Here is a 16,462-nt window from a genome sequence, read left to right on the forward strand (position 1 = left end):
CCCACCACTCTTAGACCTAAAGAGGAGCAGAACACCTCTCCTACCTGCCTTTCTGTTCCTTCACTCTTTCGCCCAAATACTGATTATGAGGGCAGGTGGTGCCATGGCTAAGTAAGGAATGGGGAGTGTTTTTAACCAAGGTCAGTTCTGTAGGAGTATTTTGAGGTTGAGAGGGATCATTTGGGAGGGGCTACTTATAGGGATTTATTTAGAGACCCACTAATATGAAGTTAAAAATGGAGGGTGTTGGTCAGGGTTTGGATTACCTAGTAAGGCACATATAATTTTGATTGTGCAGAATGAAACGGAATTTAATAACCAAGAGTAAGTAAAAAGAGTATTGCAAGAAAAGAAAATTGCATGTGCAGAGGCAAAAAAAATCACAAACATGTATAATATCTTTAGGAAGCTGGGAATGGTCCATGTGACTGAAAAAAAGATGGGGAAATAGAGGCAAATGAGGCAGGAGAGGTGGGAAGTGGTGAGACAAAGGAATGCAGTGAGATGATTATTTCTAGCCAGTTATCAGCCAAGCTACAGTCAGTCTTATTTGATGGGTAATGGGTAGCCATTTAGTCATTATGCAGTTTTGTTACACTTTTTTCATTTATACAAAGACATTTATTTTGTATCCTCTATAGGCCAGGCCCTATTCATAACCCTGATGATTTGACAGCACAGGGCCCAAGACATAGTTTATGCTTTATGTGTATTTTCCAAATAAATAAGTACGGTAGCTGGCTTGTACAACTTATGGTATTATAACTTCACTTACGACATCGTTTCTTACAGTGTCTTGCATAGAATGCTAGTTCTGAAGGATGTCAAAATGTTAATTGAAAATAAAAGTAGTTTGCTCAGATAAGTTTGAAATAATTAAGGGTAAGAGAGGCTTTTTTTTTGTTGTTTTAATTGTTTGTTCATTGGGCATTCAGACTCACTAAGGGAGAAAAGATATAGCCTATGGTGCTTCCCAAATTTTCTTGAATATGGAACACCTGTCTAGAGAAGCACCACCTGGTCTTAGTGATCCAGGGAACACATTCTGAGAAACGTAGATCTATAGAAATCAGAAACTAAGTAAAGAGGAAGAGTGGTTTTCATCATTAAGAACATGGTGGAAGGACAAAGAGTTGCTGTTTAAAATATCCAGCCACAAAGTAACCTATCGATTTCCATTTTATTTCACTGATGATATTCACAAAGTTGTGTCTAGTTACAAGGAGTGCTGGAAAATGTAGTCTCTGCAAAATGGCTACTTTTCACTTTGAACTCCCCATTATGGGTCAGGGAATACAAATTTTGGTGGACAGCTAACAATCTCTGCTGTAGTGTCTGAAAGAAAGGTTCCGTGACTGAGCAGAAAAGAGAAAACTAGAAGAGTCTGGATATGCAATTTTACACAGCTGAGTTCCAAGGGCTATTATTGGTAGTTATTTCACTTTTCCTATTACTTGCCAGGGTGAAGCAGTCAGTTTAGGCAAGTGTTGCCATGGTAACAAACAATCCCAAATTCTTAGTGACTTAGTTTTTGTTTGTGCTAAAAGTTTACCTATATATATAAAGTCTAAGCAACCAAATGACCGAATGACCAAACAACCGGCTGACCAGTTGCTATGATGCACACTGACCACCAGGAGGCAGATGCTCAATGCAGGAGCTGCCCTCTGGTGGTCAGTGTGCTCCCATAGCCAACCTCCTGCAGCTAGCCAACCTTCTGATGTCCTTCCTTTCGGCTGGCCAACCCTGATTGGCTCTCATCGGTCCCAATCACCGGCCAGGCTGAGGGACCCCACCCATGCACAAATTTGTGCACTGGGCCCCTATATATATATATATATATATATATATATATATATATATAACGTTGATTTCTGCTCTGCTCCATGTTGCCTTTACCCCAGGTCCTAGGCTGCTCTCTGAGAGACTGCTGGCTTGTGGTTGAAGAAAAAGAGAGAACATAGAAGAAACCCACAATATCTTTTTAAGCTATTGTTAGGAGGGACATGTTTCTTCTAACCCAACTTTAATGACCTGAGTAAATGATTGGGGTTGACAGGATGGTGCTGACAATTCTCTCAGTGGGAGAAGAGTGAAAAGTCACAGGTTAAGCCACTGGTATCAATGAAGTAGGGAAGTATCTCCTAGGGAGAAGATACATTTTTGGACAATAGTTATTTTGAAAACATTATAATATATCAGAGAGGGGAGCCAGAATTCCTACCCTTTAGGGTTAGGCCACTGGAAGTTCCTGTGACATTACCAACAAATTTCAAGGGAAAGTCATACCTTCAGTTGTTGGCAGTCACTCATCATTAAATAGGGGATTGGATTTCTAGTCTTGTGACTGTTAGAGGTAATGTTCTGCTCACCTGGGACTGCTCTCAGCATCCCTGGAGCCCTGAGTTCAATAGTCTCTGGAGGACAGCACCCTTAATGAGGAATAGAATCCCAAATCCTGGCCTATGAAGGTGAGAGAAGAGTCTATACAACCTAGTGTGTGTGTGTGTGTGTGTGTGTGTGTGTATGTGGTGTGTGTGTGTGTGTGTTGGGAGGAGAGGATAGCAAATCTTGAAAAACAGTGAGGTGGAGAAGAGATTAGATGTGGCTTGGACATGCTCTTTCCTTTCCTGGTAACATCATTTCTCTTTACTCACCTGGAAAAATCTATCTCAGTACCCCAGGGTGAGCACAATGTCTTCTCCTTCAGGGAACCCTTGCTAATCCACTCAGGTAAAGACATTTAATTCTCATTGTTCCCTCCTTCTTCCCAAGGAAAATATAGGAACACATACTTATCACACACAGACAATTATTTACGTACTTGTTATTATGGATTGAATTGTATCCCCCCCATAAAAGATACATTGGAGTCCTAACTCCCAGTACCTCATAATGTGGCCTTATCTTCAACCAGGATCTGCACAGAAGTCATCAAACTAAAATGAGGCCATTATGGTGGGCTCCAATTTAATATGACTGCTGTCCTTATAAAAAGAGGGAATTTGGACACAGAGGCAGACATGCACACAAAGAGAATGCCTCCTCCCCAACTCAAGTCACTTCTAGAGGAAAGTTCTCTCCCTCTGTCTCTCTCTCCCTGATGTCTAGAAGGTCCAGGGTTTCTACAATCATTGTTGCAATTATTGATCAAACTTTACATTGTCTTTGGCCACAAGGAAGGGTAGCGAGTGAATTAAAAGAGAGATCAATTTTAGCAAAACAAATTGGAGCTGGAGCTGCCTAGAGAGGAAAATGATTACAAGTAATGAGGCCCACGTCTGAATGTGTTCAAACCTAGGAAGGCTGAAAGAAACTCTGCATAGGGTTGTTGCCATGAGACTGTTGAGAAATAGCTTTGCTGGTTGGCATCTTCTAGGAAGTGGCCTACTGATCAGTGTTTTGTAATTCCTGTGAGACAGAATCTGGGTAGCCATCCCCTCCTGGCGCTGTTGAAGATTGTGTGGGGAACAGGATGAGTGTTTTGAGCAAGGGCTTGGTACAAGGTGCCAATTGCTTTCCATCAGATGAGTCTTTGTCAGAGTTCAATCTGCTTGTGAATTATTCTGGAATCCATTCCCAGCAGAGCCATCTGTTCACAATTGTTCTACCATCTGACCATTTACCCTCTATCAACACCTGTCCCCTGGGCACTCCCACTGACAGTTAGAGTCAACCCATTGTCCAACCTGGATAAACTGAGTCTGAGGAGAGACTGGGAATGAGAGAGCGGAGGAGGAGGGAGACCTTTCAACACATTGGCATTCAGGGCCAAGATGTGTCTGGGGAGGCCCAACCAAGCCTTCACACAGAACTTGGGGAGAGAGCATGTGGCCCTGCCAGAGCCATATTGTGCCCCAGGCAGTCTGATGTCTCCACAAATAATATTGATGCCTTTTGTTTGGAAACTCTTTGTGGAGGCTTCCCATTTCCCAACAAGCCACGCTAAATGCTGGTCCTCCCCCAAGCCGCTTGGCCTTTTGCACAGTCCCTCAGCCAACTGTGCAGGCAGATGAGGGGCTCTGAATGCTAATGAGGGGAACGGCTGGCATTCCTGAGGCACCCCAGCTCTGGGAACCCCGCCTTTGTTGCTAAGGAGCCTTGGAACTGTAGCTGAAAGGCTCTGACAAGAGGGGGGAGCGAGGAGAGGGAGAGAAGAAAGGCATTTGTGTTTAGAGCTTCACAGTTCTCTGACCAGCTCCAAAGCTGTCCAATTTCTGATCCCAATTAGAATATCAAACTCTGTTATTGTTTCTCTTAATAATCTTGGGAAATTCCTTTGAAGAGTCAGTGAGCACTTAGCAAACCTTTTGGACAGTGTGCTCCGTACAGTTGTACTTCTGCTTATGTGAACAAACCACGTCGAGCATTCTGAAAACACCCTTTATTCCAGTCCCCAGAAGGCAGTCATGAGGTTGGGAGAACTAGAAGAGGGTGAAAGCTGTGGAGTTTTCAAAATGTTTATGTGAGAGCTCCATTCAACAGATGTTTTCCAGGTGCCCACTTACTGGTGAATCTGGGTTCTGTGCTGGGGACAAAAGTGAGCAAGACCTAGGTCCTGGCTTGGAGTAACCTTGAGACTTGTTAGGGAGACAGACCTCACATAGTAAAGAGAAATCTGTGGGTTATTTGCTCTTACTGTGACCCAGAGAGCACTGTTGAAGTGTGCACTGGATTCTAACCCTTGCTTAGTCCCTCCCGTGCTGTAAGTCCTTAGGCAAGTACATTTATCACCTTAAGTCTCAATTTCTCATCTGTACAATGGGCATAATAATACCAACCTAGCTGGGTTATAGTGAAGACAAGTGCAGGTGAGAGAATGAGGAGCAGGAATTTGGAGGATATTGTTTATCAGGATCCCATTATCAGTGAGCCAACTGTGGGCTTGGAAGGTGTCTGTACCCGAAAAAGACAACTAATGATTTGGCCTATTGAATAGGGTAAATCAAAATACTGTCTAAGAGTAAAGTACTAAGCCAATTTCCCTTTATGGAGCATGTCTATGCACCAGGAATAATGCTGGGCAATTTGGAAGCATGATCTCCTTACCACGAGAGTAAACAGTGAATTGCTCAGTATCACACATCTGGGAAAGAGTCTGCCCAGCTAGGGAGTCCCAGTGCCTGTCTTCAGTGCTCTTTCTGTCTTCAGAAGCTGAGGCTTTCAAACATTTGGGGAAGACACAGGTGACACCATGTATCTCCAGAGCATATAGGAAATTAACCAGTAAACTGAACACAGGCACTCACTTGGAAAGATTTGGCTAGAGAAAGTTGGTCAAGACCACAGATACCCTCTACTGTGTTCGTTAGAAATTCACAATGGCACAGCCATGAGGAGTATACAAAACACCACTGATCTGAGAAGAAAGAGAGAGAGAAATAAAAGGTTTTTTCATAAGCAAACCATGGAGAACTCCTAGCATAGAGGTCACAACAATATTTTGAAGTGTGATGACCTCATAGCATTTTCCTGTTTGTGTCCAGGGGTTTGGTTTGTTGATTTAACCTCTACATTGTCAACTTGATATCTAAACTTTTCTCTATGACTAAAGTGGAATTTTTGTTCTTCTAGTGTTTACTTAGAGAAAAACTAATGTATATGTACTTCTGCAAAGAGCAAGTCTTGTATGTCTGTGCACAGACACACAAACACATGCAACAGATGTTGGGTAAAGTAGTGGATATTCTCAGATAGGAGTTGATCTAAGAGCAATGACCACTTGGCTCTAGAAGGCAGATATATTTCAAAATTTATTTTTCTGTAGCAGAAACTTCACCTCTATATGCCATCTCACACAGACTGTTGTTCAAGCTTCCTGATGCTCAGCAGCTAACGGAAGGGACATAAGAAAGGTCCATCTCTACCATGTGCAAGGAATTGTTCAAACGACATGGCCTTCAAGGTTTATAACACTCCTCTGTAAAGATAATATTACTCCCACTTTACAGATGGAAAAACTGAAGCTCAGGGAGAGCCAATCAACATGACAGAAGTACAGGGTATGTACCATCTGTAGTCACCTAGGTCTGGGACACCTTTCATACTATGTCAATGGAGTCCCCTCCAGTTGTCTGACTTGGTGGGTGCTGAGGTTCTCATCTATTGGGAGCTATACTAGATACTGGAAATAAGAATTGAGCCAGGTATAATCACTGCCCTTCAAGACCTTATGATTTAGTCTGATAACCCCAGCTTCGTGTTCAGGGCCTTCCTTTACCTCAATTCCTTTCCCAATCCATTCCCCCACAGAGATGTATCTTAAGTATCATGTGACCAGTGCTTTCAAAAATGCCCTATACATCTGGCCAATTATCATCAGGTCAGGCCCAAGCCAGCATCTTTCTTTTCACTTCCCTGAGGCTCTCTTTCCTCATCTGTGAAATGGAGCTGTAAGAACTGCCTTATTGCATTGTCAGAGTTGAGTGAAACAAAACATGTCAAGTTCCTAGTGCACAGTAGTTGCCCTGTGCATGTTGAATTGTTTGATCTAACATTCTAATTTTCCTTATTTGGTATTTTTAGCATGAGAAAGTCACATCTGTTGACTTACTTCTTTGGCCTAAAAGGCAGCTAGTAGGTTGAAGAGTTCTAGAATGTTAGAGAGGTCATCAGTCTGTCTCCAGAAGCATTTCTCTGGGCAACTTGAGGATTATAGAAATGAAAGCAAGTTAGACCAAAGGGCCCTTAGAGGTCATTTATGTTAGTGGATCCAAATTATTTTGTTCATAAGGTTTTGTTCAAAAGACTTTATGAGACACGTGCTGTATACGATGGATAAAAGAGGGTACTCAGAGAGCTTTCTGTTTGCTTTTTCCCTTAAACCCAACTTGTCCATGCAGATGAGAAAACCAGGATCCAGGTCACTCGGCATTAGTGATGGTCCTGGGAACACATTTGTATCTGAAGTCCTGGACCAGTGTTCATCAATGAGCTCGTGCCACCTGTGGGGTGTGTAAGTGTGTAAGTGTGTGTTGGTGTGGGAGGTGCAAAGTTGAGGGTGGGGGGATGTTAATGATAGAAGAACTGAAAATTGCTGGAAAGTTTTACTTGATTTTTCTGCCAAAAGAAGTGAAGAAAATGCTACCTATTTCTAGAATTCTTTGTCCCAGGAGTCCCTCCTCAAAACTTCTATCCAGTACTCTGGGAAAACATCCCTGGAGACAGTGTAACATTATCTAGTTATGTACTAGAGAAAACACTGGGCTTGTTCAGAAAACCTCAGTTGGAATTCTACTTCTTAGTAGTAAGATAATATATTGTTAATAGTTTTATTTTTCCTATAACATGGAAATCTTTTCCAGAACAGTAACTTATCCAACAACTATGTATTTAGATCTATTATGTGACAGGCATTCTGGGGAATTGACAACATCTAGCCTGTTTTTTACGATATGAAAATGCAGGGTTTGCAAAAACACAGCTTGATCGGCAATGTAGAAAAAAATATGTAATATTCATAATAAGCTTTATTAGAATAGAAGGGGATTTTAAGAAATTGGATTCTTGCCACCTCAAAAGAGAAAACCTGACTCTCTCGTATCACTTTGAGCTGCTTATAAGCGAGCATCACAGCCAGAAACCAAGGCCAAGTCCAAAGCATCTACATTAGCTGCATCGGCCTGCACACTGACAGCGCCTGCCTCCACCACTACACTCGGGCTGGGGATCAACATGTGTGCGGGTAAAAAGGGAGATAAAGGAAACATCTGTTCTCACAATATGGACTTGTTATCATAGCTCCTTTAAGTACCGGAGTGCTGGTTCCAAGAGCATATTTTCTCCGGAACGGAATCTCCTCAAGGCCTGGTCGATTTTCCGAGGGCTCAGGGATAGGTTGTAAATGAGGTTGTAGTTGTGAATGAGGCGCCTGGCTCGTTCCTTCTCCAGGACTCCTGTTATAAGGTGGGGTTGGTGGGATGTTTTTAAAAGAGGGTGAAGAAAACAAAAAAGAATGCAAAATGTATTAGCTTGAATGACTTTGGAGAAACCATGAAATACTAATAGTTTGAAACTTTAAGCTACTTAAAAATCAAGGGACACCTTTAAAAGATATTTCTAGTCCAGGTATGCATCATAGATGCCAGCAGGATTTTTAGGGTGACTTTGGGGAGAGGAGATGGGGGTCCAGTAAAAACTGTAGGTAGATTCTAAAGCAATTTAAGCATGTTCTTTGTAGCCATAAAACTTAAAAAGCCAAGTTTTGAATTAGATGGGGTGTTTGCTAAAAAGAGTTTTTAATTGTTCCGGTTTATTTTTATCTGTGAAGTATCCTATATAATAAACAGCTAATACGCAAATGGTCATCACACCCTCGCGCCCTTGTTCCCGGGGCTGGGGGACCAGAAGCGGGGCCAGGGGACCTGAGGCTGCGCCTCCCGCCCTGGCACTGGGGCCAGGGGACCTGAGGCCATGCCCCTGGTCCCGGCATCAGGCCAGGGAACCTGAAGCTGTGCTGGGGGACCTGAGGCCATGCTCCCCGCCCAGTGGGGCTTGATAGGGGACCTGAAGCTGCACCCCCCACCCTGTGGGGCTTTATGGGGGTGGGGCCAGCTGGGTCTGGGTCTCACGTGATTTGGAGGCATACGCAGGTGGGTGGGAACTTAACTCTAGGTCCCATGGCACATCCAAGACTCCGACAGGAGGGAGATTTTCATATACACTTTACTAATTTTCTTTCATCTCTGACACTTCTATTATAGAGAAAGGGCAAAAGCAATATTAAAATATTTCCTCTAATTCCCTTTTAATGTGCACTAATTCTGTGCACTGGGCCACTAGTCCAAACATATACCTAAACATGCAGGATTCAAAAAGCACATTTTTATTCCTTTCTGGAAATGTATTTATTGTGACTCCTTTCAGCTTGCTGTGTAATCACAGGTAAACCACATAACTCCTTGTGGCTCAGAGTCTGAATCTGTCTAACAGAGATGGCGATGTTTATCATTATAGGATTTACTCTGGTATCCACATGTTGTATATACTGGTGCCAATGTGTTTCCCATGGTAAGGTTAGGTAGGTTTCAATAGTTGCAAAGAGTTTAAGTGTAGAACATTCCATCAGCCAAGACCAACAACTCATTCATATGCCCCTAATTGTGAACTTACATATGTCAGACACTGTGGTTGGGAATATAAAAGGTTTATAAAGGTGGTCTATTACCTCAGGAAACTTCCAACCAGTTGGAGCTAAAAGATATGCAAAAAATTAACTAAAGTGCAACAACAATAATAATAATGGCTGATACTTGTATATAAACTAGAGGCCTGATGCATGAAATTTGTGCACTGTGGGGGAGGGTGTCCCTCAGCCCAGCCTGCACCCTCTCCAATCTGAGACCCCTCGGGGGATGTCCTACTGCCGGTTGTGGGACATCCTTCTCACAATCCAAGACTGCTGGCTCCCAACCACTCGCCTGCCTGCCTGCCTGATTGCCCCTAACCGCTTCTGCCTTCCAGCCTAATCACCCCCTAACCACTCTCCTGCCAGCCTGATTGATGCCTAACTGCACCCCTGCCGGCCTGATCACCCCCAATTGCCCTCCCCTGCTGGCCCGGTTACCCCCAACTGCCCTCCCCTGCTGGCCTGGTCACCCCCAACTGCCCTCCCCTACTGGCCTGATGGCCCACAACTGCCCTCCCCTGCCGGCCATCTTGTGGCTGTGGGCACTGCCATCTTTGAGAGTGTGGTAGTCACTTAGCATATTCCCTCCTTATTAGCTGTGGGCGCCACCATCTTTGAAGGCGGGGCAGTCAATTAGCATATTCCCTCCTTATTGGCTGTAGGTGCCTCCATCTTTGCGATGGCATGAGGGTCAATTAGCATATCTCCTCTTTATTAGATAGGATTCACCATGTTTCAGGCACCCCTACAAGCATTTTACCAATAACAATTCATTCAATCCCAATGAGAACCCATTTTATGGAGTGAAAAACAGACGTGGAGATGGCAAGTCACTTGTCCAAGGTTGCTCGGGTCCATGCATTAAATCACTCCTCTAGATTATAGAATTAGGGGAAGGACAGTGTTTCTCATCAGGCTCATATTGTTTCCTGGATATGTTCCTTGATTGTGAAGCTCTATGCTAGTGGTATAAATGAGAAGATTTTAAATATCGGGATGAAAGATACATCCCTTAGATGTTGCTTTACTACCTTCCTGTACTTGTGCAGACTGTAGTAAATGATTGTAAAATTCTTTCTCAAAGACTCCAGAGGTGGTCCCCTGGTAATTTATCGAAAGCCACTGCCAGGCCATGAGAGAGAGGTCTAGTGGATGCCTGTCATGTCTGTGTAAGTTACCAAATACTGTTCGTATTGGAATGTGTAAGGACTGTTGAGCAAGATGTGCCCCTCTGAGCTCCCATTCAATGGGTGTTTTTATCAGTGGAATACAGACATGTGGTCCTAATGTGATTTATTCCTTCCACTTCTGTTCTGTTGTCCAGTCCTATTCTATATCTTGCCCATCCTATCCAGGTTTGTTTGTTTCTATCCTATTCAGATTTGTTTATTGTCTATCTCTTCTATTAGAATGTTGGTCCTTTCCTCTGCAGAAATCTTTTTCTTTGATGTTGGCCAAGGGCATCTCTGCAGATCTCTGGATTAGCTGGCTGCTGTTGATCTGGCCTGGAATTGATCCCTCAGGACACTTTCTTATACCCTGTCTTTGGAGTAAGTGTCTGCCTGGGAAAAGTGCTTTAACCTTTTGAGCTGTGGTTTCTTCGACTTTAAAATAGGGATAATAAAATTGTATAAAAAAATCAGTAAAATAGCAAGTGCTTAGCAAAAGGCCCAGAACTAGTAAGCACTCATTAATGCAGTTAATACTAGAGAATAATGATAGCAATTATAACATCCACATTGTTTCAAATATATAAGAATGTATTTTAATAAAAAGAAATAATTAAAAATATATATCCATATATACTTCAGTGTATATTTTAATTAAAGATTTAAAATAATGTTAACACATTTAGGAATCACCACTACTGTGTGTGTGTGTGGGAAGGCACATTTTCTATTATTTTATAAGCTTTACCATTGGTAGGGGCTCCCTACTGTCAAATAAAAGTCCATTGCCTGCCTTGGTTGAGTGGTTGGTTGTAGTGTGGTTCCATACCCCCAAATGTTTCAAGTTTGATTCCTGGTCAGGGCACATACCTAGTTTGCGGGTTCGTTCTCTGGTCGGAGCATAGAGGAGGCAACTGTTCAGTGTTTCTCTATCACATCAATATTTCTCTCTCTCTCTCTCTCTCTCTCTCTCTCTCTCTCTCTCTCTCTCTCTCTCTCTCTCCCCCTCCCTCCTTCCCTCCCTCCCTCCCTCCGTCTCTAAAAACCAATTAAAAAACAAAACAAAACATATCCTCAGGTGAGGATTAGAAAAAAAGTCCACTGACTGGAATTTGTATCTGTCTGATTTACAGTCATTAGGGGCTGCCCACAGCAGCTGCCTAAAATAACCCTTACAATCTATCTTAGTGATAGAAAGCTGGTTCTTCTCCCACCAGAATCAAAATGAAAGAAATAATAAGAACCTCTTTAGCATCCACTTCATTCTATAGTTCACAAAGAACGTTCAGATCTCATGTGATCCTTTCTCAAATCTGGGAAGTACATTTTATCATTATCTGTCCTCTTTTATAGTGGAGGAAAAGGCTCACATAATATAAGTGATTGGCTTTCAGGACTCAGAAATTGGTAACATCTAAACTTGAATCTAGGTTTTTTTTTTGGTAAAAGTCAACAAAGCAACAAAAGTAACTCATGTCCTTTCTGGTATATCATGGAAGTTTGGTGTATTGGGAAGTCCAATAGATCTGGATTTGAAGTATGGTTCAACTTCTACCTTGAACTAGGCTTTCTTCTCCATAATAAGGACACTAATTCCTTCAACATGTGGTTGATATGAGGAGTTAGTGAGGCAGTGTATGTAAAGTCTAGACCAGGGGTGGGCAAACTTTTTGACTCGAGGGCCACAATGGGTTCTTAAACTGGACCGGAGGGCCGGAACAAAAGCATGGATGGAGTGTTTGTGTGAACTAATATAAATTCAAAGTAAACATCATTACATAAAAGGGTACGGTCTTTTTTTTTTTAGTTTTATTAATTTCAAACAGGCCGGATCCGGCCCGCGGGCCGTAGTTTGCCCACGGCTGGTCTAGACCCACCCAGAGAATGTCCTTGAGGGCTCTCATTGCATTCTGTCACCTTGAACTCTAAAATACTTTTCACCCAGCCTTTATTTCACTGGGAAAATTCCAAATCTACCGTTCATCCCAACATTTATCTCAACTTCCTTTCCTTCTTTAGAAAATATGACCAGTTATCCAGTCATTTCTTATTCCTTCTACTCAAGGGTATTTTCTTGACAACCCCCATTAGCAAATAAGCACAAAGTAGGTTCCCAGAAACGCCAATTTGATGATGAATGGTCTGCCTTCATCCTGGATGGAGGACACCCTGGCCTACATATTTCCTTGCACATAATAAAGAACAGTGATTCATCAGTGGGCAAAATAGGTATCATCTGCTCAGTGTCTAGAATGGGGCAGTGGTGGTTTGCTAAATACTGGGGTTAATATGCCAACAAAATGACTTCAGTTAATCCTCTTTCCTAATTAAAGATAGTAATAGATGTTTCCAGATCTGCCTGACACATTCCTTGGCTATTGAGGAACTACTGAATTTCATAGAAACAGAGAAACAGACATAAATAGTAAAGAGGCCATGAGAAAGGCATTTCAGATCTCTTGGAATCTGCCTCCAAAGTCAACAAAATGCCGTTTTTCCTCAGAACAGTTAAGAAGCATGAGAAAGGTCCTGGTCTTTGGGGAGTCTCTTAGCAACTAAGTTTATGATCCATCATCCATCATCATAAGTCAGCATTTGTTTCTTTGAAAATGTCTTTTATTTCTATTCAGTTTTCTGTTTAATTTTGTCTCATTTTTGTTTGTAACTCATCACCACTCTCACAGTACTGGTCTGAGTACCTAGAGTAATGATTATTTCAATAATCTTTTAATCTCCTTTTCTCCAGTATCTTCCCTAAATGATCTATCTCAGCTTTCCTTGTGTTCTCCTCTGGGTGAACCTTTGCTGAACACTGGGTAGAGAATGAAGCCCCACCCTAGCTCTCAGGATTCACAATAGTGTCTCAACTTCACTATTCAAACAACATGAGTCTCGAGTTCTGACCTGTTCACTCCCTTCGCCAAACTTCATTCCAACCTCCAAACTTTGCGGAAGATGGTTTCAAACTTGGAATGCCCTACCCACTTATCCAAAGTCTACTGCTCCTCAGGCTAATCTCAAGCTCTCTTTTGCATGGAGCCCTCTCTGAGTACCCTAGCTCACATTAGACAATGAGTTTCTTTTCATCTCTCTCACTGTCCTTTGGATTCTTTAACTCTTATTTGTGTCTTTACTTGTAATAATTTACTATATGCTGTTTGGTGGTTTTTTTTTTTTGTTTTTTTTTAGATGGTATCAAACTATTGCTAGTCTCTGTGTCTTACCTTCTTACTTAAAAGCCCGTTGAGATAAGAGACCATGTCTCATTCTTTCTTGTTTCCCTCCCATTCCAGCCTCTAGCACAGTGCTGGTCTCATAAAAAATGCTTAATAAATGATTTTCTGATTCAGCTAAATAAATTTTTGTTGGAAATTTTTATCTTTTCCTTTCTTTGTTATAATTATTAAAAGTCCTTGGGTGATGGAGGGTAGTTATACTTCATGTGGTATATATTTTATTTCCTTTGGAAATTCAAAACAAAATGAAACAAAAAGAAAAAGAGAGAATGAAAAGACAGGCATTGATATTGTTGTATAATTACTTCTAGGGAGTACTGATGTGTATACTAACTCTTTAAAAATTAATTACTTTCAGTTTTATTGAAATATAACAGCATGTGAATTTAGGATGTACAATGTGATGATTTGATACATGTATATATTGTGAAATGTTTACCACAATAAGATTAGTTAAAACAACTTTTACTTCACATAATCACCATTTCATAGTTGTTGATACTGTTATGGTGAGAGCATAAAAACTGTACTCTCATACCAATTTTCAAGTATACAAAGAGTATTGTTTAATCACCACCCTACATATTAGATCCTCTGAACTTATTGCTCTTATAACTGAAAGTTTGCACTCTTTGACCAATGTCTCCTCATTTTTTTAGCAACCACAATTATAATCTCTATTTCTTTGAGTTCAATGTTTTTAGATACCACATATCATACACTAACTCTTCATGAACCACAATATGTGATTAAATACAACAGTTTCAGTCCATGTGCTTTTTCATAAGCTCCCTCCTTTCCATTCCCCAAGTCTCTGAATTCTGGAATTCATTCTCTCACTTGGACATTGCAATGGCCTCTGATCCCTTTTTCCCGCTTTCATCTTCTTTATTCATTCACACCATCAAGGATCTTTATGAAATACAACTTTATCACATACCCACCTGTTTAGAAACTACTCACTGTCTTTTCATTAAGTTCAAATTCTCTGGTCCAGCATTTAAGAGCTTCCTAGATCTAGTCCCATCCCATATTTCCACCTCTATCAGTTAATATTCTTCTTTAAAATTTTTATTATTTTATTTTTAAGTTATTTATTTATTTTTTGTTTTAATTTACAGTTGACATTCAATTACTATTCTTAATAGCACCTATATTCTACCCAAACCTCCTTGCATTGAGCTTTACACATAATACTTTGCTTGGCCAACTTGCACCTTTGCCAGGAAGGACGCCGTATTTCATTCTTTTATCTTAATGATCCATTTCACATTATGATCCAGTCCTTGATTACTTCACTAGGAAGGAATTGTCCTTTCTCTGAATACCCACATAGCACATTCTAATGGCATTTAGCACCTTCCATCTTGGATTTAGTTATCTGTGTACATTCACGCATTTATTTGCTGACTCAAAATTATGTTAAACAGAATTGTGCAAGGTGCTGGGGTAAAAAGGTAATGTAGTCTACTGGTGAGATAGTACTAAGCCCTTAGACTAAAAAAAAAATACACTATGTCCAATATGATAATGGATATTAAAGAACTCTGAGAGACCAGATAAAGGTTTGCCTAGGTCTGTCTGAGGAAATCAGGGAAGTCTCAGAGGAATAGAGCTTTAGTTCCAACATATAAGATTTATAGGTATTAAGTAGTCAGGTGGAAAAGATGGGAGGTGTCAGGCAGTGGGGTAGGTAGAAAAGAGGGAAAGAGCTCAGATGGAGGGTGTAGGGTTAGAAAAGGCAGGCTTTAGGACAAAGCAAGGCAAGTCTGAGGAAGGCAAGTTATTCATTATGACTGGGTAAGGTATGCTGAAAGAATAACAATTGAATGAGAAGAGACTAGTCAGTCAGGTGGATAGGACCTAGGTTTTGCCTTGCTAAGAAGTGTGGAGTTAGCGTGTTAGCAGGCATGCTGAAGTATTTTATTTAGGAGAATGAGATTGGATTATAGACTCAGGTAGTAGAGTGGAGGGAGGATCAGGGACACAAGGAAACTGTAAGTAGCCTGGTGGGGGATTCATTCATGTCTTGATTCATCTTTATATTTCTTGATTGTGCTCAGCACAGCACCAAGCACTAGGTTTATATGGAAATTGTATTTTTTAAGAAGTGAAAAAAGATGTGTCCACTTTCAGACTAGAACATGAAGAGAAAGGTATATCAGCTTCACACACTCACCTGTATTACTCAGATCACACAGGTAGAGGGCATTTTCTAGCTTCCTGAACCTGTCAATCCACATCTCACATTCTTCAGATTTGTTCTCCATCACTGGACTCACAAACGGCTGTGAGACTGGTCTAATCATCAAAGAGCTCAGGGGATCTTTGGGGGCTGACATCTCAGCAGGAAGGTTTTCTGGCTGCAGCTCCTCTTCGGGAGACTTCTACCAAAAAACACACAAGCATCTCACTGGCAGCACATTCACCACCCAGAGCGCCTCCAGTCTTTTGGCCAGAGACGAGGCCACACAACTAGTACGATTTACTGCAAGGTCTGGCTTTATAAAGGTAGGAGGATGAGTTTCAAATCCTCAGTGCCATAGGACCATATCTGCCAAGTCTTGTTGGATGTAAACTACTATCTGAGTGTGTGTGTGTGTTTTCAAGGAGAAGGGTGAAATCATGACTTTTATTCGGTTTGCATTTCTGATTTACACAAAGCAAAGTTTTTGTAACTGGCTGAGCCTTTTCATGATGTTTTAGTCTTCATATTAGTGGCACCAAGAGGACATGGGCTTCAGGAAATGGTTACAACATCTTGATGGGAAAACCTCTGGATCATGAATGTGAGTTTCTTGACAAAGAGTGGTTGAAACAACAGTGCTATTACCTTAGGCTAGTGGGCTCATTATACCAGGCCATAAAGCACCTCTAGTTCTGTTCATTTCATTCATTTAACAAAGGAAGCTGAGGTGAGTGGAAGTGAC

General features: G+C 41.4%; 1 protein-coding gene across 1 annotated transcript in view; it reads right to left on the reverse strand.

Annotated features, from left to right (window-relative positions):
• Positions 1–7,734: 7,734 nt before the first annotated feature.
• The window catches only part of CUNH1orf87 (chromosome unknown C1orf87 homolog), a 74,963-nt gene continuing 66,235 nt past the window's right edge, over positions 7,735–16,462 (reverse strand). Inside the window, exons 11-12 of the mRNA XM_036347249.1 lie at positions 15,712–15,919; positions 7,735–7,895 (exon numbers count right to left, since the gene is read on the reverse strand). Of these exons, the coding sequence (XP_036203142.1) occupies positions 7,735–7,895; positions 15,712–15,919 (369 nt within the window). The remainder of the gene's footprint in view (positions 7,896–15,711; positions 15,920–16,462) is intronic.

Source organism: Myotis myotis, unplaced genomic scaffold (genome assembly GCF_014108235.1).
Source record: "Myotis myotis isolate mMyoMyo1 unplaced genomic scaffold, mMyoMyo1.p scaffold_m19_p_2, whole genome shotgun sequence".
NCBI lineage: Eukaryota > Metazoa > Chordata > Mammalia > Chiroptera > Vespertilionidae > Myotis > Myotis myotis.